The 24349-nt window shown below is 44.2% G+C and overlaps 3 protein-coding genes across 4 annotated transcripts; 2 read left to right on the plus strand and 1 right to left on the minus strand.

The window, feature by feature from the left end:
* Positions 1–3: 3 nt before the first annotated feature.
* LOC115447801 (alcohol dehydrogenase class-3) lies at positions 4–1565 on the plus strand. 2 transcript variants are annotated; one of them, XM_030175036.2, is made up of 2 exons: positions 4–186; positions 302–1565. In XM_030175036.2, exon 2 carries the CDS (start codon positions 324–326, stop codon positions 1452–1454), a length of 1131 nt encoding a protein of 376 aa, XP_030030896.1. In that variant the 5' UTR covers positions 4–186; positions 302–323; the 3' UTR covers positions 1455–1565. The 2 variants fall into 2 exon arrangements, with proteins under 2 accessions (XP_030030896.1, XP_030030894.1); XM_030175034.2 differs by having other exon boundaries at positions 18–186; positions 277–1565.
* A 1988-nt stretch (positions 1566–3553) lies between these two features.
* Positions 3554–17221, minus strand: LOC115447830. The gene is made up of 13 exons (XM_037438898.1): positions 16999–17221; positions 16320–16690; positions 15809–15930; positions 15576–15697; positions 15024–15143; positions 14426–14558; positions 14077–14177; positions 13315–13472; positions 12797–12950; positions 12593–12686; positions 8268–12418; positions 5029–5251; positions 3554–3620 (listed from the first exon to the last, which is right to left on the minus strand). Exons 1-13 carry the CDS (start codon positions 17116–17118, stop codon positions 3565–3567), a joined length of 5925 nt encoding a protein of 1974 aa, XP_037294795.1. The 5' UTR covers positions 17119–17221; the 3' UTR covers positions 3554–3564.
* A 244-nt stretch (positions 17222–17465) lies between these two features.
* LOC115447824 (protein CC2D2B) lies at positions 17466–24139 on the plus strand. The gene is given in 12 exon segments (XM_030175062.2): positions 17466–17946; positions 18028–19429; positions 19431–19840; positions 19972–20159; positions 20357–20477; positions 20779–20950; positions 21138–21770; positions 21844–22164; positions 22426–22503; positions 22984–23144; positions 23377–23494; positions 23936–24139. Coding segments are annotated over 12 exon segments (4179 nt in total). The 5' UTR covers positions 17466–17557; the 3' UTR covers positions 24122–24139.
* The last annotated feature ends 210 nt before the right edge of the window (positions 24140–24349 follow it).

Raw genomic sequence — 24349 nt, forward strand, 5'->3', positions numbered from 1 at the left:
AATCTTAAGATTTTGTATTGTATCGTTATTATTAAATACTCGTTGTCACTTGCGCATCCGCAAAGCTAATTACGGTATTTACGAACTTGTGTTATTGTTCAATTACGTATTGTATATATTTAATTTTGCATTTCAGTGAGAATTGGGTGGATATCTGCTAAATCGAATTCAAGCTCAAGGTCCAAGGTCAGTAGGTAGTACATTTCAATATATTGTTATCGCCGCTGTTGCTATTACATCATTGATAGCACATTGCAATTGTTACGTTTGTCGTAGTCAAGACAGTTACTTCACTTGTTAGTTGGCAGTCGTCCAGAGCAGATATGTCGAAAGCTGGTCAAGTAATCGAGTGCCTCGCGGCGGTCGCGTGGGAAGCCGGCAAGCCGCTGTCAATCGAAACGGTCGAAGTGGACCCACCGAGAGCCGGAGAAGTGCGAATTCAGATTACCCACACTGGAGTGTGCCACACCGATGCCTACACTCTCTCTGGAAGCGACCCGGAAGGTGTGTTCCCCGTCATTTTGGGGCACGAAGGCGGTGGTATTGTGGAGAGCGTCGGCGAGGGCGTCACCAGCGTGAAGCCCGGCGACCACGTCGTGCCGCTGTATGTGCCACAATGCAAATCGTGTAAGTTCTGCTTGAATCCCAAAACTAACCTGTGCCAGAAAGTGCGCATCACCCAAGGACAGGGTGTTATGCCCGATGGCACTCGCCGTTTCCGATGCAAGGGGAAGGAGCTGTACCACTTCATGGGATGTTCAACATTCAGCCAGTATACAGTAGTTCTAGAAATTTCTCTTTGCAAAGTAGCTGATAATGCCCCGTTGGATAAGGTCTGTCTGCTTGGCTGTGGAGTCCCAACAGGGTATGGTGCTGCACTGAATACGGCAAGTGTCGAGCCAGGCTCAAACTGCGCAATATTTGGTCTTGGGGCTGTTGGACTTGCTGTAGCCTTGGGTTGCAAAGCAGCTGGAGCCAAACGTATCATTGGTGTGGACATCAATCCTGATAAGTTCGAGGTTGCAAAGAAATTTGGAGTCAATGAGTTTGTCAACCCAAAGGACTATGACAAACCGATACAACAAGTGTTGGTTGATCTTACTGATGGAGGTTTGGACTATACATTTGAGTGCATTGGTAATGTAAACACAATGAGAGCAGCTCTAGAGGCTTGCCACAAAGGGTGGGGTGTCTCTGTCATCATTGGAGTTGCTGCTGCTGGCCAAGAAATCAGCACTCGGCCATTCCAGCTGGTGACTGGACGTACCTGGAAGGGAACAGCTTTTGGAGGCTACAAGAGCCGTGACAGTGTACCAAAGCTTGTAGATGAGTACCTTGAGAACAAACTGCCTTTGGATGAATTTGTCACTCATAATGTCCCACTAAAGGAAATTAATGAAGCATTCCACTTAATGCACGCTGGCAAGTCCATCCGTGCTGTGGTCAATTTGTAAATTGTATGTAGTGAAGATATTTTTCTATAAATGTATGTTTTCCACATGTAACTCAGCATTTTAATGCACTTGTTTTCTGTTAATGTTTATAAATACATATTTATGATATAATTATGTTGTTTATTTTTTAAATAACCTATGATATATATTATATAAATCACAATAATAATTATCTTCAAGTAACTAATTAATCTAGAGATTATTCAAATTCATTGACCTAGAGTATACTGTAGGTCAATTAATTTACTTTGTGGCTCGAGACACAGAGCTAAGATATCTTTGTGGTAATTGTAAAAAAGTAGGTTGAATACAACTGCTTTAAGGGCACCTTATAATTTATCTAACATTAATTCAGTGAGTGACACAGTAACATTATTCCTTTATTTTAAATCCGGTACATATGAAAAAATGGTCTGCATAACTATAAAATGTATTCTGTAACACATTAAAATGGCAGAGTAGTGATAAATAATAATATAAAAAATAATCAGTATTCTTATCATAATATTCTAGGTGTCCCAAAACTTCATGATATTTTGTATGAAATATATAAGGTAAACTATTTGTTTTGTTTAAACGCGTACAGTTCGTACATACGACTACAATTTTGAAAATAATTTATCTATACTAGATAGGAGCAGACTATTAATGAAGAATGTTAAAAAAAGGGAAAAATATTCCTTTTGAGAGCTTTCGTTGCGTGCGCTTCGTAAACGGTTAAAGTTCCGCAAATAAAAATTAATAAGGAAATAAAAAATAGAGTTTTAATATTTTGAGATGAGTAGTAGTGCTACCAAGACGTAAAAAGGGTAATGGTATGGTATAAATGGTAATCGTTAATAACCCTATTACAAAAATTAAGCTTCAAACTATATCAATCCCTGAAAAAAAAAAAAAAATTTTCATCCAGATTTTCCACACTCACGTAGGTTTTAACTTAGTATATCTCTCTTTTTTTTTAATTTATGAAGGATTTATTTCTGGGTGTAAAAACTATTCAATTGATTGTACAGTCTTTTTGACCCTATCTCATCGCCATTAATTGTGTCTAAACTATCAACTCAATAGTTGATCAAAAACATGGACTGTTTCATCTATACTTATCTATACTTATAATAAATCTGTAGAGAGGTCAATTCTGTACATGAAATATATTTAAAAAATAACTATCAGGGGGTGATTAGGGATCGATACTGATGCCAAAAATGCAATTAGTAAAATTTTTGTCTGTCTGTCTGTCTGTATAACCGTTATAGAAACAAAAACTACTCGACGGATTTTAACGAAACTTGGTACAATTATTTGTCATACTCCTGTGCTGGTTATAGTATACTTTTCATCACGCTACAATTAATAGGAGCAGAGCAGTGAAGGGAAATGTTGGGAAAACGGGAGAAGTTACTCAATTTTTTAAGCTTCCGTCGCGTGTGCATCCTTAATGGTTAAAGCTACGCAGAAATCATGTATGACGGAAATGTTCTCCTTAAAATTATGTAAAAAATATCCCACGACAGCATATGTCTATCTTTTATGGTTGACTCACAATAACACGTGTAACTCCCGATAGCTTAGCAGTTCGAAGCTTTCTTATTATATTTGTCTACTCTTACGTTTATAACACTCTCAGTCATCCCTAATTAAAATAGTTAACATTATTAAATATTCTATAAAAAAGAATCATAGAAATCGGTATAGAAACACCAAAGTTATACATGAAATACGCTAATAATAAGCCATCACGCGTGAATACTGAATCATGCTATAAGCTTCCTTCGATTTCACCAGGATTCCATCATCAGACCCTGACCGGACAATCGGACCACCTGCATACCACCATACATTAAAAAAACATCCCGACAAATTGAGCACCTCCTCCATTTTTGAAGTCAGAAATCCACGCGGGCGAAGCTGCGAGCGGAAGCTAGTTGTAAATAAAATTCCAATAAAATCAAATAATATCTTATATTCATAACAAAATATACATAACATTTCATTTTTTATTTACATCATAAAAATTATAAATACAACAATATTGCCTATGGTATATTATTTTGTCAACACATCACAGATATTTCATAATATTTGATGTTTTATGATCCTTTTGCTTTTACTATTGTTCTGATGTCAATTGTTTGTAATACTCCACGTAGCTATCACATTGTTCGCCTGAAACATAACACATAGAAGTTTAAAGATATTGCCATTTATTTCGTGTCATCATTTATGTGTTTCATTATACTAAACTTAAAATGCCTTGGAAGTTAGAAATGCTAGTAAATCTGAGTAATAAATAAAATTCCCATGGGATTTCATTTGTATTAAAACATATAAAAATAAGTTACTTATAAAAAAAAGACTAATTTCGATAAACTAAAAACATTAAAAACGATAGTTTTATTGAACACCATGTATATGTTATCTAAGTTTATAATAACACCATGAGGTTACGTCAGATATCCTTTCGAGTCCATTTAATTATATGATAAGATAAACATGAATAATAACATCACCCCATGATAAACCTTGTATCTATAGGTTCTTATACATAGCTTTCTGCCCGCAACTTTACCCGCGCAGAAGTCTGTTCGTGAAGAAAAATTCTAACCAGTTTTCAAGTAAGTAAATTAATTGCAAATATCTTAAAAGTATGATAAGTTTTATCGTCATTCGATTTTTATGTAATATAGCATATATTCTGCCCAAATTATACTGTGGCCATCTGTGAATATATTTGAAAATCTGTTTAGTAGCTAAGAGATGTGCTCTAACGGACAGACAGAATGGAATTTAAGAATCTCTAATTTGTGTTCTTTAACTCTTCTTTAGTAAGATTTTTTCTTTCTAATTACCATTTTTAATGTACAAATACACTGAGTTCAGCAGTTTTTTTTTATGAATAGATTATCTAAGTTTAATAATAAGTACACCATGAGCACATGTCAGGTGTTTAGGTGTTATTTTGAGTCCGTATAAATATATGATAAGATAATAATAAAAAATAATATGACGTCTTGATAAACCTTGTAGCCACAGGTTTTGAAAATATTGATACATGACAAAGTCATTTTCTTGCATATCACTGTCTTTAATTATGAGGAAAATATTTTTTTCTCATCGATCATGCGAAATATTTGATGCGTTTTTAAGTTTTTATATTTATTTTATAATAGTTTTCAAGAAATACTTCATACTTTTTGGTCAATTCGGTGGATAAATCAGACAGTTTATGTTGTAGACGAACTGACTATCAATTACAAAATTTACTCTAATATATTTTCAGCCATTTGCCTTTCATTTTACATGCTAAAAATCGATTTCTAACTTGTCGGAAATAACACGCTCTGTGAAGCATGGACGGCCTTGAGACAACCTTCAACTCGGTCGCAAAGCTTGAATAAAATGGCTTGTCATCTATTGTCACTATTGAATTTTATAGTCAAATCGATGGACTCAAATTGTAATCAAGCACAATAACTAAACAGTGATGACGCTTTTTGTAGCGGATGTTCTTCAGGGGTGCAATAGCACGGTGTTTATATGTGTGTATATGATGATGTATCCAGTAGTGGCGTACCTTTCAAGAAGTGCGTGGCTCCCCGGAGCGCGTCGTTCCTGTTGAGCAGCGCGTGGTAGACGGCGAGGAAGGCGTGCGGGCGGCGCGCGGCGGCGGCGTAGTGCTGCGCCGCGCCGAGCAGCTTGCGCGGCGCCAGCGCGGCCCACAGCGCCGCGTCCGCCTGCCGCGCCGCGCCCACCGCGCTCACCGGCTCGTCCCAGCTCAGCAGCACCTCCACCACCTCCTGCACCCACCGTCACTACCGTCAACATTATGGCATAATACACACATGGGGAAAGGGAGGTGAGCTGATCGCATCTCTGCCTAGCCCTTCGGGAAGAATAAATAAAGACGTTATGTGTATTTGCTTATTTTGTAAGCCTCACTTGACCCCTTATTTGACAGCTGAAAGATGCAATATCGAAAAATAAATCGTCCAGAAATAATAGTTATCTGGTATTCTAACTTCAAATTAAACTTCTGACCTTGACAGTGGACTAGAGTACCAAGCATACGGTTTCTATTTTGAATATCTGATATCATGATATTCACAATATTTCATATAGGAAAATTAATCATGGAATAATTATAATAGTACAAAATAACTTAATTCATAAAAATTTAGAATTTCCCATGTAAATAATTCTATACTACGTGATTACAAACGATAAGAAAAATAAGTTCTTTTGTAAAATCAATACTAAAAAAGGCTGTATACAAAGATATATAAATTGTTTATGTTAGAATTTCTGTTGAATAAAAACCGTGTTTGGGCATATTCTTTTAAAATTTTGTAGAATCGTAAGATAAAAGTTAATATAATATTTTAATTTCGAATGACCAATAATAATCGCGTCCAAAGTGACAATATGAAGTTAGCTCTTACAAAGGACATTCATATTCAATTGATATCCAATTATGGTAAAGTAAATAAGTTTACTTGATAAACAAAATACACATATATTCAAATAAGAAATTTTATTTTTTTATCAATTATTATGAATGATCGTTAAGTTTACTCTTTATATTAAAATGAGAAATTATTTATATTATCCATTCCCCATAACATAAGTCAAGAAAAACGTGCCACCATCTAATCATTATTATATCCGTATTATCTTATCAGTTATACTTAAATTATGCCAAAATGGCAAAGGTGTCCCAATGACATGTACACTATATTTTTTACGTTTTAATAAATATGTAATTTAATATAAACAAATATGTAATGATGTCAAAGATTATCTTAATTATTATGATTGACAATTTCGAAAATTAGTTGTGCAATTTGCAAAGGGTGTGTTTAATTTATTAAGGTCTAGAAGTGACATATTATGAAACTATATTTACATACTGACCAACAAAATCACGGACAAGTATAAACAAAAACCATCACCAGATTTATGGTCACGTAAGGCTAGCTGTATAGATGGTTTGGTAAGAAATGCTGTTGTTCAACTAGAAACGTTACTTTAAATAAAATAGTTTCGTTTAACAAGCTTGAAAATCATTCCAAGAATATGAGTTAAATATTTTTGGCAAAATTATCACATCAAATATTAAGCCAATATAGAAGAGAAGTTACCGTATTCAATCCACCAAATCTAATTATTTCGGTAGGGGAATGTAGTAAGAGTGTGTATAAGTATGTCCATTCTCGTCGCTCGTTAGTATCGACTAGTGTGATACTGACCGAGCAGGCCCTGAGCCGCCACATCATGTCGAGCGCGAGCTGCGCGGCGGCGCGGTCGAGGTGCCCGAGGGAGAGCAGCTGGCAGGCGAGCGGCTTGTGGTCGCCCAGCGCGCCGCGCCGCACCAGCGCGCGCAGCCGCCCGCGTGCACCTCTCAACACTAGTGTGATACTGACCGAGCAGGCCCTGAGCCGCCACATCATGTCGAGCGCGAGCTGCGCGGCGGCGCGGTCGAGGTGCCCGAGGGAGAGCAGCTGGCAGGCGAGCGGCTTGTGGTCGCCCAGCGCGCCGCGCCGCACCAGCGCGCGCAGCCGCCCGCGTGCACCTCTCAACACTAGTGTGATACTGACCGAGCAGGCCCTGAGCCGCCACATCATGTCGAGCGCGAGCTGCGCGGCGGCGCGGTCGAGGTGCCCGAGGGAGAGCAGCTGGCAGGCGAGCGGCTTGTGGTCGCCCAGCGCGCCGCGCCGCACCAGCGCGCGCAGCCGCCCGCGTGCACCTCTCAACACTAGTGTGATACTGACCGAGCAGGCCCTGAGCCGCCACATCATGTCGAGCGCGAGCTGCGCGGCGGCGCGGTCGAGGTGCCCGAGGGAGAGCAGCTGGCAGGCGAGCGGCTTGTGGTCGCCCAGCGCGCCGCGCCGCACCAGCGCGCGCAGCCGCCCGCGTGCACCTCTCAACACTAGTGTGATACTGACCGAGCAGGCCCTGAGCCGCCACATCATGTCGAGCGCGAGCTGCGCGGCGGCGCGGTCGAGGTGCCCGAGGGAGAGCAGCTGGCAGGCGAGCGGCTTGTGGTCGCCCAGCGCGCCGCGCCGCACCAGCGCGCGCAGCCGCCCGCGTGCACCTCTCAACACTAGTGTGATACTGACCGAGCAGGCCCTGAGCCGCCACATCATGTCGAGCGCGAGCTGCGCGGCGGCGCGGTCGAGGTGCCCGAGGGAGAGCAGCTGGCAGGCGAGCGGCTTGTGGTCGCCCAGCGCGCCGCGCCGCACCAGCGCGCGCAGCCGCCCGCGTGCACCTCTCAACACTAGTGTGATACTGACCGAGCAGGCCCTGAGCCGCCACATCATGTCGAGCGCGAGCTGCGCGGCGGCGCGGTCGAGGTGCCCGAGGGAGAGCAGCTGGCAGGCGAGCGGCTTGTGGTCGCCCAGCGCGCCGCGCCGCACCAGCGCGCGCAGCCGCCCGCGTGCACCTCTCAACACTAGTGTGATGACTGACCGAGCAGGCCCTGAGCCGCCACATCATGTCGAGCGCGAGCTGCGCGGCGGCGCGGTCGAGGTGCCCGAGGGAGAGCAGCTGGCAGGCGAGCGGCTTGTGGTCGCCCAGCGCGCCGCGCCGCACCAGCGCGCGCAGCCGCCCGCGTGCACCTCTCAACACTAGTGTGATACTGACCGAGCAGGCCCTGAGCCGCCACATCATGTCGAGCGCGAGCTGCGCGGCGGCGCGGTCGAGGTGCCCGAGGGAGAGCAGCTGGCAGGCGAGCGGCTTGTGGTCGCCCAGCGCGCCGCGCCGCACCAGCGCGCGCAGCCGCCCGCGTGCACCTCTCAACACTAGTGTGATACTGACCGAGCAGGCCCTGAGCCGCCACATCATGTCGAGCGCGAGCTGCGCGGCGGCGCGGTCGAGGTGCCCGAGGGAGAGCAGCTGGCAGGCGAGCGGCTTGTGGTCGCCCAGCGCGCCGCGCCGCACCAGCGCGCGCAGCCGCCCGCGTGCACCTCTCAACACTAGTGTGATACTGACCGAGCAGGCCCTGAGCCGCCACATCATGTCGAGCGCGAGCTGCGCGGCGGCGCGGTCGAGGTGCCCGAGGGAGAGCAGCTGGCAGGCGAGCGGCTTGTGGTCGCCCAGCGCGCCGCGCCGCACCAGCGCGCGCAGCCGCCCGCGTGCACCTCTCAACACTAGTGTGATACTGACCGAGCAGGCCCTGAGCCGCCACATCATGTCGAGCGCGAGCTGCGCGGCGGCGCGGTCGAGGTGCCCGAGGGAGAGCAGCTGGCAGGCGAGCGGCTTGTGGTCGCCCAGCGCGCCGCGCCGCACCAGCGCGCGCAGCCGCCCGCGTGCACCTCTCAACACTAGTGTGATACTGACCGAGCAGGCCCTGAGCCGCCACATCATGTCGAGCGCGAGCTGCGCGGCGGCGCGGTCGAGGTGCCCGAGGGAGAGCAGCTGGCAGGCGAGCGGCTTGTGGTCGCCCAGCGCGCCGCGCCGCACCAGCGCGCGCAGCCGCCCGCGTGCACCTCTCAACACTAGTGTGATACTGACCGAGCAGGCCCTGAGCCGCCACATCATGTCGAGCGCGAGCTGCGCGGCGGCGCGGTCGAGGTGCCCGAGGGAGAGCAGCTGGCAGGCGAGCGGCTTGTGGTCGCCCAGCGCGCCGCGCCGCACCAGCGCGCGCAGCCGCCCGCGTGCACCTCTCAACACTAGTGTGATACTGACCGAGCAGGCCCTGAGCCGCCACATCATGTCGAGCGCGAGCTGCGCGGCGGCGCGGTCGAGGTGCCCGAGGGAGAGCAGCTGGCAGGCGAGCGGCTTGTGGTCGCCCAGCGCGCCGCGCCGCACCAGCGCGCGCAGCCGCCCGCGTGCACCTCTCAACACTAGTGTGATACTGACCGAGCAGGCCCTGAGCCGCCACATCATGTCGAGCGCGAGCTGCGCGGCGGCGCGGTCGAGGTGCCCGAGGGAGAGCAGCTGGCAGGCGAGCGGCTTGTGGTCGCCCAGCGCGCCGCGCCGCACCAGCGCGCGCAGCCGCCCGCGTGCACCTCTCAACACTAGTGTGATACTGACCGAGCAGGCCCTGAGCCGCCACATCATGTCGAGCGCGAGCTGCGCGGCGGCGCGGTCGAGGTGCCCGAGGGAGAGCAGCTGGCAGGCGAGCGGCTTGTGGTCGCCCAGCGCGCCGCGCCGCACCAGCGCGCGCAGCCGCCCGCGTGCACCTCTCAACACTAGTGTGATACTGACCGAGCAGGCCCTGAGCCGCCACATCATGTCGAGCGCGAGCTGCGCGGCGGCGCGGTCGAGGTGCCCGAGGGAGAGCAGCTGGCAGGCGAGCGGCTTGTGGTCGCCCAGCGCGCCGCGCCGCACCAGCGCGCGCAGCCGCCCGCGTGCACCTCTCAACACTAGTGTGATACTGACCGAGCAGGCCCTGAGCCGCCACATCATGTCGAGCGCGAGCTGCGCGGCGGCGCGGTCGAGGTGCCCGAGGGAGAGCAGCTGGCAGGCGAGCGGCTTGTGGTCGCCCAGCGCGCCGCGCCGCACCAGCGCGCGCAGCCGCCCGCGTGCACCTCTCAACACTAGTGTGATACTGACCGAGCAGGCCCTGAGCCGCCACATCATGTCGAGCGCGAGCTGCGCGGCGGCGCGGTCGAGGTGCCCGAGGGAGAGCAGCTGGCAGGCGAGCGGCTTGTGGTCGCCCAGCGCGCCGCGCCGCACCAGCGCGCGCAGCCGCCCGCGTGCACCTCTCAACACTAGTGTGATACTGACCGAGCAGGCCCTGAGCCGCCACATCATGTCGAGCGCGAGCTGCGCGGCGGCGCGGTCGAGGTGCCCGAGGGAGAGCAGCTGGCAGGCGAGCGGCTTGTGGTCGCCCAGCGCGCCGCGCCGCACCAGCGCGCGCAGCCGCCCGCGTGCACCTCTCAACACTAGTGTGATACTGACCGAGCAGGCCCTGAGCCGCCACATCATGTCGAGCGCGAGCTGCGCGGCGGCGCGGTCGAGGTGCCCGAGGGAGAGCAGCTGGCAGGCGAGCGGCTTGTGGTCGCCCAGCGCGCCGCGCCGCACCAGCGCGCGCAGCCGCCCGCGTGCACCTCTCAACACTAGTGTGATACTGACCGAGCAGGCCCTGAGCCGCCACATCATGTCGAGCGCGAGCTGCGCGGCGGCGCGGTCGAGGTGCCCGAGGGAGAGCAGCTGGCAGGCGAGCGGCTTGTGGTCGCCCAGCGCGCCGCGCCGCACCAGCGCGCGCAGCCGCCCGCGTGCACCTCTCAACACTAGTGTGATACTGACCGAGCAGGCCCTGAGCCGCCACATCATGTCGAGCGCGAGCTGCGCGGCGGCGCGGTCGAGGTGCCCGAGGGAGAGCAGCTGGCAGGCGAGCGGCTTGTGGTCGCCCAGCGCGCCGCGCCGCACCAGCGCGCGCAGCCGCCCGCGTGCACCTCTCAACACTAGTGTGATACTGACCGAGCAGGCCCTGAGCCGCCACATCATGTCGAGCGCGAGCTGCGCGGCGGCGCGGTCGAGGTGCCCGAGGGAGAGCAGCTGGCAGGCGAGCGGCTTGTGGTCGCCCAGCGCGCCGCGCCGCACCAGCGCGCGCAGCCGCCCGCGTGCACCTCTCAACACTAGTGTGATACTGACCGAGCAGGCCCTGAGCCGCCACATCATGTCGAGCGCGAGCTGCGCGGCGGCGCGGTCGAGGTGCCCGAGGGAGAGCAGCTGGCAGGCGAGCGGCTTGTGGTCGCCCAGCGCGCCGCGCCGCACCAGCGCGCGCAGCCGCCCGCGTGCACCTCTCAACACTAGTGTGATACTGACCGAGCAGGCCCTGAGCCGCCACATCATGTCGAGCGCGAGCTGCGCGGCGGCGCGGTCGAGGTGCCCGAGGGAGAGCAGCTGGCAGGCGAGCGGCTTGTGGTCGCCCAGCGCGCCGCGCCGCACCAGCGCGCGCAGCCGCCCGCGTGCACCTCTCAACACTAGTGTGATACTGACCGAGCAGGCCCTGAGCCGCCACATCATGTCGAGCGCGAGCTGCGCGGCGGCGCGGTCGAGGTGCCCGAGGGAGAGCAGCTGGCAGGCGAGCGGCTTGTGGTCGCCCAGCGCGCCGCGCCGCACCAGCGCGCGCAGCCGCCCGCGTGCACCTCTCAACACTAGTGTGATACTGACCGAGCAGGCCCTGAGCCGCCACATCATGTCGAGCGCGAGCTGCGCGGCGGCGCGGTCGAGGTGCCCGAGGGAGAGCAGCTGGCAGGCGAGCGGCTTGTGGTCGCCCAGCGCGCCGCGCCGCACCAGCGCGCGCAGCCGCCCGCGTGCACCTCTCAACACTAGTGTGATACTGACCGAGCAGGCCCTGAGCCGCCACATCATGTCGAGCGCGAGCTGCGCGGCGGCGCGGTCGAGGTGCCCGAGGGAGAGCAGCTGGCAGGCGAGCGGCTTGTGGTCGCCCAGCGCGCCGCGCCGCACCAGCGCGCGCAGCCGCCCGCGTGCACCTCTCAACACTAGTGTGATACTGACCGAGCAGGCCCTGAGCCGCCACATCATGTCGAGCGCGAGCTGCGCGGCGGCGCGGTCGAGGTGCCCGAGGGAGAGCAGCTGGCAGGCGAGCGGCTTGTGGTCGCCCAGCGCGCCGCGCCGCACCAGCGCGCGCAGCCGCCCGCGTGCACCTCTCAACACTAGTGTGATACTGACCGAGCAGGCCCTGAGCCGCCACATCATGTCGAGCGCGAGCTGCGCGGCGGCGCGGTCGAGGTGCCCGAGGGAGAGCAGCTGGCAGGCGAGCGGCTTGTGGTCGCCCAGCGCGCCGCGCCGCACCAGCGCGCGCAGCCGCCCGCGTGCACCTCTCAACACTAGTGTGATACTGACCGAGCAGGCCCTGAGCCGCCACATCATGTCGAGCGCGAGCTGCGCGGCGGCGCGGTCGAGGTGCCCGAGGGAGAGCAGCTGGCAGGCGAGCGGCTTGTGGTCGCCCAGCGCGCCGCGCCGCACCAGCGCGCGCAGCCGCCCGCGTGCACCTCTCAACACTAGTGTGATACTGACCGAGCAGGCCCTGAGCCGCCACATCATGTCGAGCGCGAGCTGCGCGGCGGCGCGGTCGAGGTGCCCGAGGGAGAGCAGCTGGCAGGCGAGCGGCTTGTGGTCGCCCAGCGCGCCGCGCCGCACCAGCGCGCGCAGCCGCCCGCGTGCACCTCTCAACACTAGAGCGCGCACACACAGCGCTCCGGCTGCTTGCTGCACGCTCAGGCCCTGCCGCCATAGAGATGCCAGGAATGCCGTCACCACCTGCACCAAAACCCACGGAATTATTTATGGAAAGGCTAGAACATCTTACCACTCCTAATATTTTCGTTGTACAAAATATATCCATAACCTATCGACTTATATCAATCTACCTGCACTAGCAGAGGATGGTCAGTATGGGGCAGCAGTACCCTGGCGCAAACTTCCTCCTGCGACAGCATGGCTCGAGACCTGTGCCTGACGCCGGCCACCAGCGCCGCGCTCGCTCCCGCCGTATTGCGAGCCATCTCCACCTCCGCCCACTTCCTGACAACATACTTCTGGTAGTGATCATCAAAAAATATATTGGCACATACCAAATAATGATAGTACATACTTTAAAATGAATAATATAAAACATAAAATTAGACATTAAAAAAAGAAAAATATTAAAGTATAATAGCGGTATCTAGCGATAGACGCTTGAACAATTAATAAACATAATACAAACTCATAAAATTATCCAACGGAAGAGATACTTATAATAAGGCTTATTGCATATTATTATGCATATCAGGTGTTTGCTGGCAGACCTAATAGGAAGCTATATTATCTTTGACTGCTAAAACTATCACAAAAATAGACATTAAGACATGAAACCTCAATCATACACAAATAGGTATTCAATTACCTGTACACGGAGTTAATTTCGTCGAATATCTTGCTGAGCTCTAGCAGGTAAACAGCAGCATCGTTCACCAGCTGGTTCAGTATCCTATATATCGTGTCGTCGCTGTTGTTGCGCCTCAACAAAACCGCAACGATCTTTGGAATTGAGTCTTTTGGCACCTGCGAATAAGTAACGTGACTACATTGTCTGTATAAATCACAGTGTTAAGTAATATATTTAAATTTTGTGTAATGCTAATATAAAGCGTTGGGTGTATATAATGCCCAAGTATTTAAGTAAGTGTTAAGGACTTAGCAGCACTAAGTGTATAAGTCAAACGACCAATACAAAGTTGAGAAGTATACAAGGAGTAAGAATTATTTCTCACATCCCCGACAATTGTTTAATATAGACGCGAAATCCCTACGGTATTATTATAAGTAGATGCTATTTTTCCATGATTACAAAACCGTTTTATATTTTCTCGGGATAGGGAAGATAATCAGAAGTAAAGTACCTTCCAATTAGTGAAAAAGAATTAGCTTTAGTAGTTCCAGGAACTATTAAATCGTTTTTTTTTTAATTAGTACTTTCTAACAACCAAACAAACAATCAAACCCTTCTGCTTTATATATTAGTATAGATAGACTGAGATAAACTGGTCTCTATTTATGTATCAGTAATGACTATTTAGCTGTCTATGCTTAACCAACGCACATCCATTTCTGATTTATAACAATATTTATAAATATTATATTCCATAAAATAAAAAAATATATTTACCGAATATGCTAGTCCAGAAAGTACAAGTTTCACTTGCCACAGACAGCCGAGCCGCGCGTCTATGATGTAGTCCGGTTGGAACACTACCCAGGTACCAGAGTCTGAATGTAATATTAAGGATTCATTGCTTATAATTAATGTTATGTTTTATTATCAGTTTATATTTTTATTCCCAATGGGGGTGTAAGAGATGTATAGCATATTATCCTTCAGGCAGAACTAATTTAATTATAATCATTCAATCATCTTACCTTATACAATAATTTTGGATTTATTAATATACTCTAGAATACCAAAACTATAAATTTTTCAAGTATCTTTAGTAAAAAATGGGTTTGTAAAAGGATACACATTGGACAAGGCCTGTCGTCGACCACGGCGGGTCGCATACTGCTGCCGGCCACCACTGGAACGTGGAACACGCTGCCGCCTTCCACCGCCGACTCTTCCATTATGTCGAACACTTGCGACGTTTGACTCGACTGTAACGTATAAACAATAGAATTTATAAATGCGTAAGTAACTTCGTCTGTTACGCTGTTACAGCTGAACTACTGAAGCAATTTTAATGAAATTTATTATAGGGATAGTTTGAGACCTTGGGGATTACAAAGGATACTTTTTATCCTGGCAAATATATAGTGCGCGGGTTGAGCAATAATCAAAAGCTACACTCTATAAAAGTCTGTATAGAATTGCTATTAAAAATTGAAACTTACAATGGCAATATCATACAAGAGTTAGTGTGGATAGTTTGTTTCTGCTACCACGCAGCAATGTGTAGTGTCTTCGAATTTGAATGACATTATGGCTGTTATAAATTATTATAATCACATGTTATGAATCTTTCAATGTTATCTCAGGTTGATAAGCATCCATTGTTTAAAATATTTATATAATTTAAAGGTAGCATTTCTGTGATTTAATTAATGAATATAACTTCTGACCTGGTGATGCACAATGATGAGATCATCAACAACACTGACAGCGAACCGTCCTGCTAAACCAGTCTTCAACACATGTGTGTAGTGGAAACCAGTCGGGCCTGAAATTGGCATCAACCAAACCTGTCGAAATAAATAGTTTTGGGGTAAATGTATTGACGTTGAAGATGATATCAAAATGTATTTTATCAAAGAATTCTGCTAGAAGCCAGTCTTACTTAAATTAAGTGTTTTGGTAAATGATAACTGATTTCTTTTAAATCATTTATGGGTATTAAATATGTTTTAATAATAAATTGTATATAGTAGTAATACGCAAAAGTCGGCATGTCGTAAAACAGCTCGCTATCTCGCTCGCACTTTTATACCTTAAGATGGTGACATCACTTTTAAATAATAAATCCATTATAAATTATTTAACAAGTAACCCTTTCCATTTCACAGTGGATTAAGTAAAATAAACATATTTTGTATTTTACATTTAGGATACCTATACTTATTTGTTAAATGGAGTAAAAAATTAAGTTAACAATTTATATCATTCAACATAACTACCTCTGTGGGTCCAGGAGCTGCTACGGTGGCCAAGCTCGCATGCCGGAACACGGCACACCAAGTCGCGTCACACAACCGCAGTAGGAACACATCTCGTTCTACCACGGGCTTGGCTGCATCCACTATAAATAACAAAATAAAAATTATTAATAATTAATGCTTTTATCTTGAAATTATGAATATGACATTATTTAGTACACAAAAAATTATGTTATATAATAATAAATACAAACACTCAAGTTTCTGTAGTTTAGTTACAGTGGAGTTGTTGAGTGAGAATGGTTGCAGTAGCACACCATTGTTCCCGGCCAGCAACACAATGTTGCTCTGAGAACACCACGAGAACCAAGCACCACTGGAAACATATAAAACTGTCTAGAGTATATACATTAATATATTTATTGAAATTTTATTTTTATCAATAATATGCTGGTAGGGAAAGTTATTTACAATTTCTAATTAAATGAGTTTGCACATATTTGCAGTTGCTAGAATAACTAGTTATTAATTTTCTTATTGCATTTGAAACCTTAAATACCTTTATTGAAAGTTTAACATTTTCACTTAAGTATGATTGCCGTTTAAAGTGTCAATAATATGTTAGTATAGTCTAGGGTGTGAAAATCATTGGGCAGCATAGTCTACAAAATGGGTAGGTTACCTAGCATTCCAAAAATATTTATATTATTCCATGTACTGTAAATAATAAACATAAAAATGTAGGAGACTAAAAAGAGAGTATACCTAAAAGTGGTATTTTTCAAACTCTTCAACTGTTTCTTCTCGGGCAGTACTTGCAACAACTCAATACCATGGTCTGTTATGAATGCAATCTCATTGACTCTTGGCCACACAAAACCCAGCATCTTAGCATTCTTCCACTTACAAGTGTGAGAGTATTCCACATTCGTGGGTGTCAGATCTTTGAAGTTCACAAACTCTACAGTAGCACTCTGGTTGTCTTGATTGCGTTGGATTGCTAATATCTTCTGGTCTGGGGAAAACTTTATAGAGATTATGGCGCCTTTATCTTCCATTTGGAATGACGTGCACTTCGACTCGTCCATGCTGTTGACTGTGACGCCTCCGATGCCGCCTGATCGTACGCTAAACACCTAAGGGGGAACAGGGCCATTTGATTTATTTACAGTTTGCTATTATTTTTTAGTAACTACATTTAAAGCTCGTTTTATTGATCGTGGTCGCTTACTTAAGTTTTGAAACATTGAGGTCGTCGGTTTGATTCCCAGGTTAAACAACAAACGAGTCATTGCCTAAACTCGACTATGAACAGCTGGTTAACTTATCCTATAGTTGCGCTTTTGACTACTCCTCAGACGATAACAACTAAAGATAATTTCATGATATGAAATATTACATCGCGGAAGGATTGGGCGTTAGTATAAAAAAGAGAATTATTAACCTGGCCATTAGTATCGTCGAAAAACACACTTGTCACTGGACTATCTGCGTCGAATCTCTTCGGTTGTTCTGTAAGGGATAGGTAGTACTCGTCGCTGTCCTTCAGGCAAAATCCAGCCATGGTTTAAAATTCTAATAACAAATAAAAATATTAGGTCCCCATTCACTTTGTTTTGACAGCGCAGACAATTTATTTTTTTAATTTATTCATAGCCATGGACACATGTTCTTCTGCCGGAAGCTTAATAATAGCCAACCCATAAATAAATTACTGATTAGTAAAGCAAACCTTGGAGTGAGTTTGGTTCAATCAGACTAGAATAGAAAAATCTTTCTAAAATTATGAGTCTATGACCAAAAATCTCCCCGATTTTCCATTTAAAATTAAAATTACATTTATGGAAAGACTTTCATTAAAAATGTGCTTGTAGTACTGAACCAACAAAATATCCGAACACAACTACGTCGTCATGGCAATTCTTGGCGGCAAAACAAACCAAAGAAAACAAACCTTAAAAATTGGTTGATAAATATTTACAATTATTATTTTTATTCAAAATATGAGTGAGAATATAGAATTATGTTCCTTCAAAAACGTTGATGAGAGTGATACTGAAGAATACCATGAAATAAATGAAGATATGCAACATGAAACAGTGTTTATGAAAAAGTCAGTAAATCCTCCAGACCACTGTGATTTTTTTACGAAATATGATGTGAGCACTTATGCAAAAAAGGATATTAGGAAAAAGAAGAAATTGAAGAAGAAAAAGTCAACAGATTTATTGGATATTGTAAAATCGGAGATCGCAACGATACCGGTACCTTTAGTCGAGAGTGTTTTAACAAGGGTAGAATACGATGAAAATTTAATCAAATGCCATCTAATGGAAGCTCATAGAGATTGGAGAACTATTGCAAAACTACATCGAGAAGATATGGAGCATGGGTATTCATACATTTCATTAAAATAATGTATTTATTTATTTAATAATTTATACTGGTAAATGAAATTTTATGTTTTTTATAGGTGGAAAGGTACAGAAGTTGTTAGTTTAAGTCCCATATTTCCTAGAGTACTTCAAAACGTGATTGTCGATAACAATGAAATACCTGTCGAGTATGTCGAACCTGCCATGTACTCAGATTTACTAAGTAATATTGATAAAGATGACCACCAGTCACCAAAGTTCTTAGGTATAGCAGTAAAAAATATTAACTTCAAACATCATCATGAATTCTCCTTAGAAAAACTCTTGAGTGTTAAACTTAACGAACTTTTTGAAGAGTATAATAATAATATAAGATCACTTAAAGAGATTGCCAGGGATATCAAAGTAAATAGAGAAACAAAAAACAATCTAATAGAAGATATAACAAAAGCAACAAATAAAAAGAGGGATGATGTTCGATTTGATTCAACGGTAAGGGAATATACGGGAAAAATGTTACTGTCAAAAGAGAAATATAAAGATTTAATAAAAAAACAAAAAGAAGTCATTCATAAAATAATTTCTGTGTGGTCGGACTTAGAAATGGTAAGAGAAAAGAAAGGGTTTACCCTAACCCCATACGTTTTGGAAGTAAAGGAGAGAGATTTACAAGGTGATGACGAGAAACTTTTTAATGAATTATTAAAATCAGAACTAACTGACGCTCTCGATAGAATAGAATATGAATTTGTTAGTAAATGTATTGAGTATAAAGAAATAAAAGCCAAAGAAAAATCTGAGAAAGCAACAAAGACAAGTATCACTAAACCAAAGTTAATTATTGATGAAGAAGCTTTAAAAGGAGAGGCAGAGGAGTTAGTGAGCGACATTGTTGCCAGTGAGAGAATTGATTTGAATTTGAAGAAGGATATAAATATCTTTAACTCTATGAAAGAAACGAAAAAATACCAATTTTTCTTTGAGATGTATGTTGATAATGTTTTTGTTTGTCAATCAGAACATTATTCATCTAGCGATATCAATACTATAGAATTTACAGAGACATTTTCAATCCAAATTGTTCCAAACAACAAAGTCCTGACCATTGTACTATATGAAAATAATGAAAAAGTTTCCTTCTTAGTATTTAATTTGCTGGAAATCACTATTTCTAATGAAGATGCGGGGTTTTCCAAAAAGCAATTCTTGTATGAGACTACCGTAAAATCTAGTTCTAAATGCGTCGGTAGCGGTGTAAGTATTAAAGAAATAGCTGCTATCAATAAAGTAAGACTAAAAAGTAGTAATTTATTCAAAAAAGACCTTGTAACAGTATGTGAAGTAGATTTAAAAATTGGATGGAATAAAGAGTTGAATGAAAATCTGGTGGAATCAGTAAAAAGTTCAATGGAATTTGGTAGGCGACTAAAAAGACTAATGCATGGTATTGATAAAGTTAATATTGAAACTATGCAAGATATTATTAGTAAAATATATGGTAAAAAACATAAGAGAAGACGAGAAAATTATAAACACGCTTCAAGATTTGTGTAAATGTAAAATTAAAGATGCCGATACAATTCCTTTTGATGAGGCCAGTCCCGAGTTTGTTAGAATAAAATTATTGCTATTGCGAAACAATGGAGGGTTTGCAAATATAGAAAATAAAATGATACCGATTCACGCAAGTCAAATATCCACGGAACAGTTGAGCTGTTTGCAAAAGTTTGGACAGAATGATTTCAATATGGATTACTTTACCGATAAACAAGTAGGTATGTATCCGCTGGAATTGCAAAGGTTCGTGAGTGCTAAATATATGGAGAAGTTGAATAAAAATATGTTAAAGAATTTGGATGAGCTGCTATTGAAGAAAACTCACAAAGATGTCGTTAGAGACGTAAGTTTGAGGTCAGTATATTTTTAATTGAGAAGTTACATAAGAGTGTGTCTCAAGATTCAAGTTTTTTAAAAAACTAATTTATAAGGAAATCTAAGTAGGTACTTACTTTTAGTATTATTTATACAATTGGACTTTTCAGGAGTATATTTTCAAGAGACAATTCAATTTCTTTAGCTTCTGTAACAAATATTACTAAACAACAAATCCTTAAAGAATCATTGAATAAAGAAGAAGAAATTAGTGTTACTATTATACGAGCCTTTAATTTGCTGGATAGAAGTTCCGCAATACTTGAAAACGGAGATGACGATGGTGAAACAATTGCAGGTATGCTTTTATGTAATTAATACTTGTAGTTATTTTGAAACCTGTGGCGGATAATCAGAGACCCTTTGTTTAGAAGCAGGTGGGATAAGAGATAAACAAAAATTATAGAAAGGTTTTCTTCATAATTTGAAAGTAACATAAGTTTTTTAGCTCAGCATTATACTAGCGCTTTCAATATTTAGAACCTTTGTTGACAGGATACAAAGTTCGTCCATTGAGGCCGTTTGCTCACGTTTCCTACCACGGCGATAGTGTCCAGACAGTAACTAGTATCGGTTGCCACCCCAGCTGGAATCATACTCTTAGAATCAAGACTATGTAAGTGTGTATTTTTTCTAGAACTAAATTACAAAACTGGAACTTCGTGAAACCTAATAAAATTAACTAAGTTAAATTGCAATCTAGAATAAAACCCAATTTACATGTATCTTAGAATTTAGATGTATGCTCAAATAAATAAAAAATAAATCAACAAAATAAAAAAATAACAGATAGTTGTCAGTTTTAAAAAGTCCTAAACTAATGAATTATTAATTGGACACACTTTATTTCGGGCTTCGTTGAACCCGTTAACCCTTAGACTTGGCTACGCCCATGCACGTATAAGACATAATTTTAGATTGAAGCCCCTCTCGTCTCTACACATCAATGTCTACGACGAATACAAATACAATATCACCGGAGCTTACTCGGATGAGGAGCACTCGAACAAAACCGTTCACTACCGATACTACAACAAATGGTTGGGGACTCTGGAGGTGCCTATAAGCACTGTGCTTAGTTTGGGAACTGTAAGTAAAGTAAGCTTGTATTTGTTGAACTGCGACATACAGTTAAATTTTTTCGTTTCATATGAACTGCCAACCCAATTACTTTTCCTCTTATAATATTAGTGTTAGAGCTGGTGGGTGGTTGCTATATCAAATAAATCAGGTTACCTATTTATGGACCAGTAAAAATGAGACTTTAATGTTACAGCTAAAAGGGACATTCAAAATAGCAACACCACCTGTTATATTTGGTTACGAATCAGCACAAATTAAAGAATCATCCTCATTGATACCAGAAATAAACCAACTCTTAAAGAAGGATACATCTTTTATAACCCTGCAAATAACAACAAGTTTGTCTAATTTGGGAGGATTACACGACTACAATCTACCGATACCAAGTGGGATAGAAGACGATTACGTTATAAAGCATTTGAATAATATACTAACAGAATATATTAATGATTTTCCATCGAGAAGCATTACGTTAACTTTCATAGATAGTACAGGAGCGAATAAATGCGTAACACAATTCCTGCAAGCAATCCCACCGCCGAATCAAGATTGTTTTCCAAAAAACCCCAAAACTTGTGAATCAGCATTATCAAAATCTTCTGGTGTGTCTAAAAGCTCGTCCTCTAAAAGCAGCGGGAGAAGGAAAGAGATAGATTTGGAGAAAGGAAGTCCCATAGTGGAGAAAGATTCATTGTATAGTACTCGTGAGGGTAGTTGGAAAACAGGAGATAATCTTACTAAAGCGGTTAACGGGTGTCTTAGATATGTTGCCTTAATACCCAGTTATGATGTGACAGAAACACATGCTGTTACTTTGATGGGATTGGTAAGTTCTAGAAACAATAGTAAAATCACGAAACCTAGAAAAAGATGAAAAAATCCCTTCTTTTCTTTTCCAGGAACTCCTCAAAGTCCTCCACGGTTCACCACTAGACCATACTATTCTCCTAGCAAGCTTTTTCTTATATCTAGGCATTAAATTCTTCATCTCCATAGGTGTAGGTCTTCCTCGAGGGCGAAGCAGCTATGTCCTCATAAAATATAATAAAATTACTCAGAAAATTGTTCAGGTTAATGATCTAGTGATAAAGAAAGGTATTTTCGGCCAAGGAGATGGATGCGTGTGGTACGTGTGTGATGCTGTGAGCGGGGAGAGACATGAACTGAGGGATGTCGGAAGTCCCATGAAGACTGTTGAATACGTTTTCGATAATGAAAATGTAAGTACCTATTGATAGTATTCTTTTTGCTTTCTATCACTGCGGAGTAGGTACCTATTCCAAAATACAATATTGAACGGTGAAATATTACAACCCATACATTCGCCGAAATAATTTCATTCTGTTTTGAACATTTGACGAAGGACTGTAATTTAACTTTTTTTGGGTTCATTATAAGGCCTCTGAATTATGGGAGAAAGGCATATTTTACATATATAAAATAAAGCGTTCTCTTTACCAAGTTGGTGATATTGCTTTCAGATATGGTTAAACATGCAACCGTCACAGGATTGTGACTGCGTTTCTTTCGATTTCTCAAGATCTTCGGATTGGCAACCGGTAAATATAAAAATGTTTTACTAATGGTCATTTTAAAGTAAGGAAAGAGATTAGATATTTCATGCCACTACTCACTCCACCAAATAGAATTCTAGGTTATTCAAAAGCAGGTAGACATGGGCGCCGTCAACATTTGTTTTAGGGAGGTGCATAAGCACCTATGCTCTATACTACATAATATCATAAAGTATCTTTATTTAAAATTCAAATTGCGCGGGTTTTTGTTTGATTTTAAAAAAAGCTCTGTGGTCGATAGTTCCCACTGTTGCAGATTTATTAAATAACACATTTTTGTGATTTTTCTGGGCAGGGGTGTGCACGTGCACCTACATGCACCCCCCTCCCGGCGCCTACGCAGGTAGACATTTTATTTATTATTTTACTTGAACAATTAACACGGTATATTGATACAATAATTTAATTAAAATGTTATAATAAAATCTAATCATATGTTTACAAAAGTCACATCACCCATTGTAGGTATTCGACAAAAGCATATTCGTAATGCAACAACTACCGGTATCGGAGATAGGTTTGTATTCAGCGCCACACGCCGCAGAGGATTTGAGACAAAATCTGGAAGCGAGGATCAAACGGAAGGTACAGAAATGGAGGCCGCATATGAAAACAGTATGGAACAGGTACCTATTATCTATAAGCAGGACATTAGTATTAGAAAGGAAATTTAGGATAAAAAAAACCTTGTTCCAGGGATATAGACATCTTTTTTACAAACAAGATTAAAATTCTATTTTTTTAACGGCAGGTGTCTTGCAATCAGTTAAGTACCGAGAATCCAATTATTTCAAGCGAATTTAGTAATGCTAGATTGGTATTTAGATTTGATGCTACTGAATTGTTATCTGATTGCAGGTACTGCAGTGGTGTTCTGCGTGACATGTTACCCCACTGGGAGTACTGGGCATTCAACCCGTCTGAAAACAAGCCGATAGTCAATCAGAAACTCAAACAACTCACGGTCACTTATAAAGTAGGAATATTTTTAGTACTTTTTTTTTCCTCCATATAGGTTGAAGTCATATAATATAATGATATCAGCCCCGTATTATATACTGTCCCACTGTTGGGCACGGGCCTCCTCTACTACTGAGAGGTCTTAGTCCACCACGCTGGCCTAGTACGGCTTGGTAGACTTCAAACACCCTCAAAATTCCTATAAAGAACTTTTCAGGTATGCAGGTTACCTCACGACGTTTTCCTTCACGGTTAAAGTACGCGATAATTCCCAGGAATACACATAATTTCAGAAAAGTCAGAAGTTTGTGCCCTTTGGATTTGAACCTGCGGCCATTTGTTTCGGAAGTTCGTTCCACACCCAATTAGATTATCGCTGCTAAAATTGAAGTTATGTCAAATAATAATTGCAATGTTTATCATTTATACCAGTAACTTACTTACATAAACGTTTCAGATTTTCGGCTTCCCGTTAAACATGCCGTTCGTAAGCACAAAATGTATGACAAGCCGCGTCAAGTCAACCGGCTTACACTTGACAGACGAGCCCGGTGCAGAGTTTGCGCTGGCTGTGGATGTGTTCTCTTACCCCAATAACGTTGTCAGCGTGTGGGTCTACATCGCTACCATTAGTAGAATATAAATAAACGTGTGTTTATAATTGTTGTATTATTTGTACTGAACATATCGATATTACCTAATTCTAAGCACAATTCAATAAGCCGTGTGACACCCCGCGGTTTACACTTGGATTAAAAAAAATTACTTGAAATCTACTCAGAATTCAATAAGAAAACTTTTTACCTTCTTTCTGATTTGCGTTCTTCCGGGAATTATTGAAAATGGGAGAAGGTTCTGTATTCACAAAATT

The sequence above is a fragment of the Manduca sexta genome, chromosome 15 (assembly GCF_014839805.1).
Source record: "Manduca sexta isolate Smith_Timp_Sample1 chromosome 15, JHU_Msex_v1.0, whole genome shotgun sequence".
In the NCBI taxonomy this organism is placed as follows: domain Eukaryota; kingdom Metazoa; phylum Arthropoda; class Insecta; order Lepidoptera; family Sphingidae; genus Manduca; species Manduca sexta.

Bases quoted from the DNA above. Each gene is read 5' to 3' on its own strand.
- LOC115447830 (XM_037438898.1), bottom strand. From the start codon at position 17,118: ATGGCTGGATTTTGCCTGAAGGACAGCGACGAGTACTACCTATCCCTT. The intron at 16,691-16,998 runs GTTAATAATTCT...GTTCCCCCTTAG, and splicing joins TCGACGATACTAATGGCCAG to GTGTTTAGCGTACGATCAGG. The intron at 14,559-15,023 runs GTCAGAAGTTAT...TATACGTTACAG, and splicing joins TCATCATTGTGCATCACCAG to TCGAGTCAAACGTCGCAAGT.
- LOC115447801 (XM_030175036.2), top strand. From the start codon at position 324: ATGTCGAAAGCTGGTCAAGTAATCGAGTGCCTCGCGGCGGTCGCGTGG.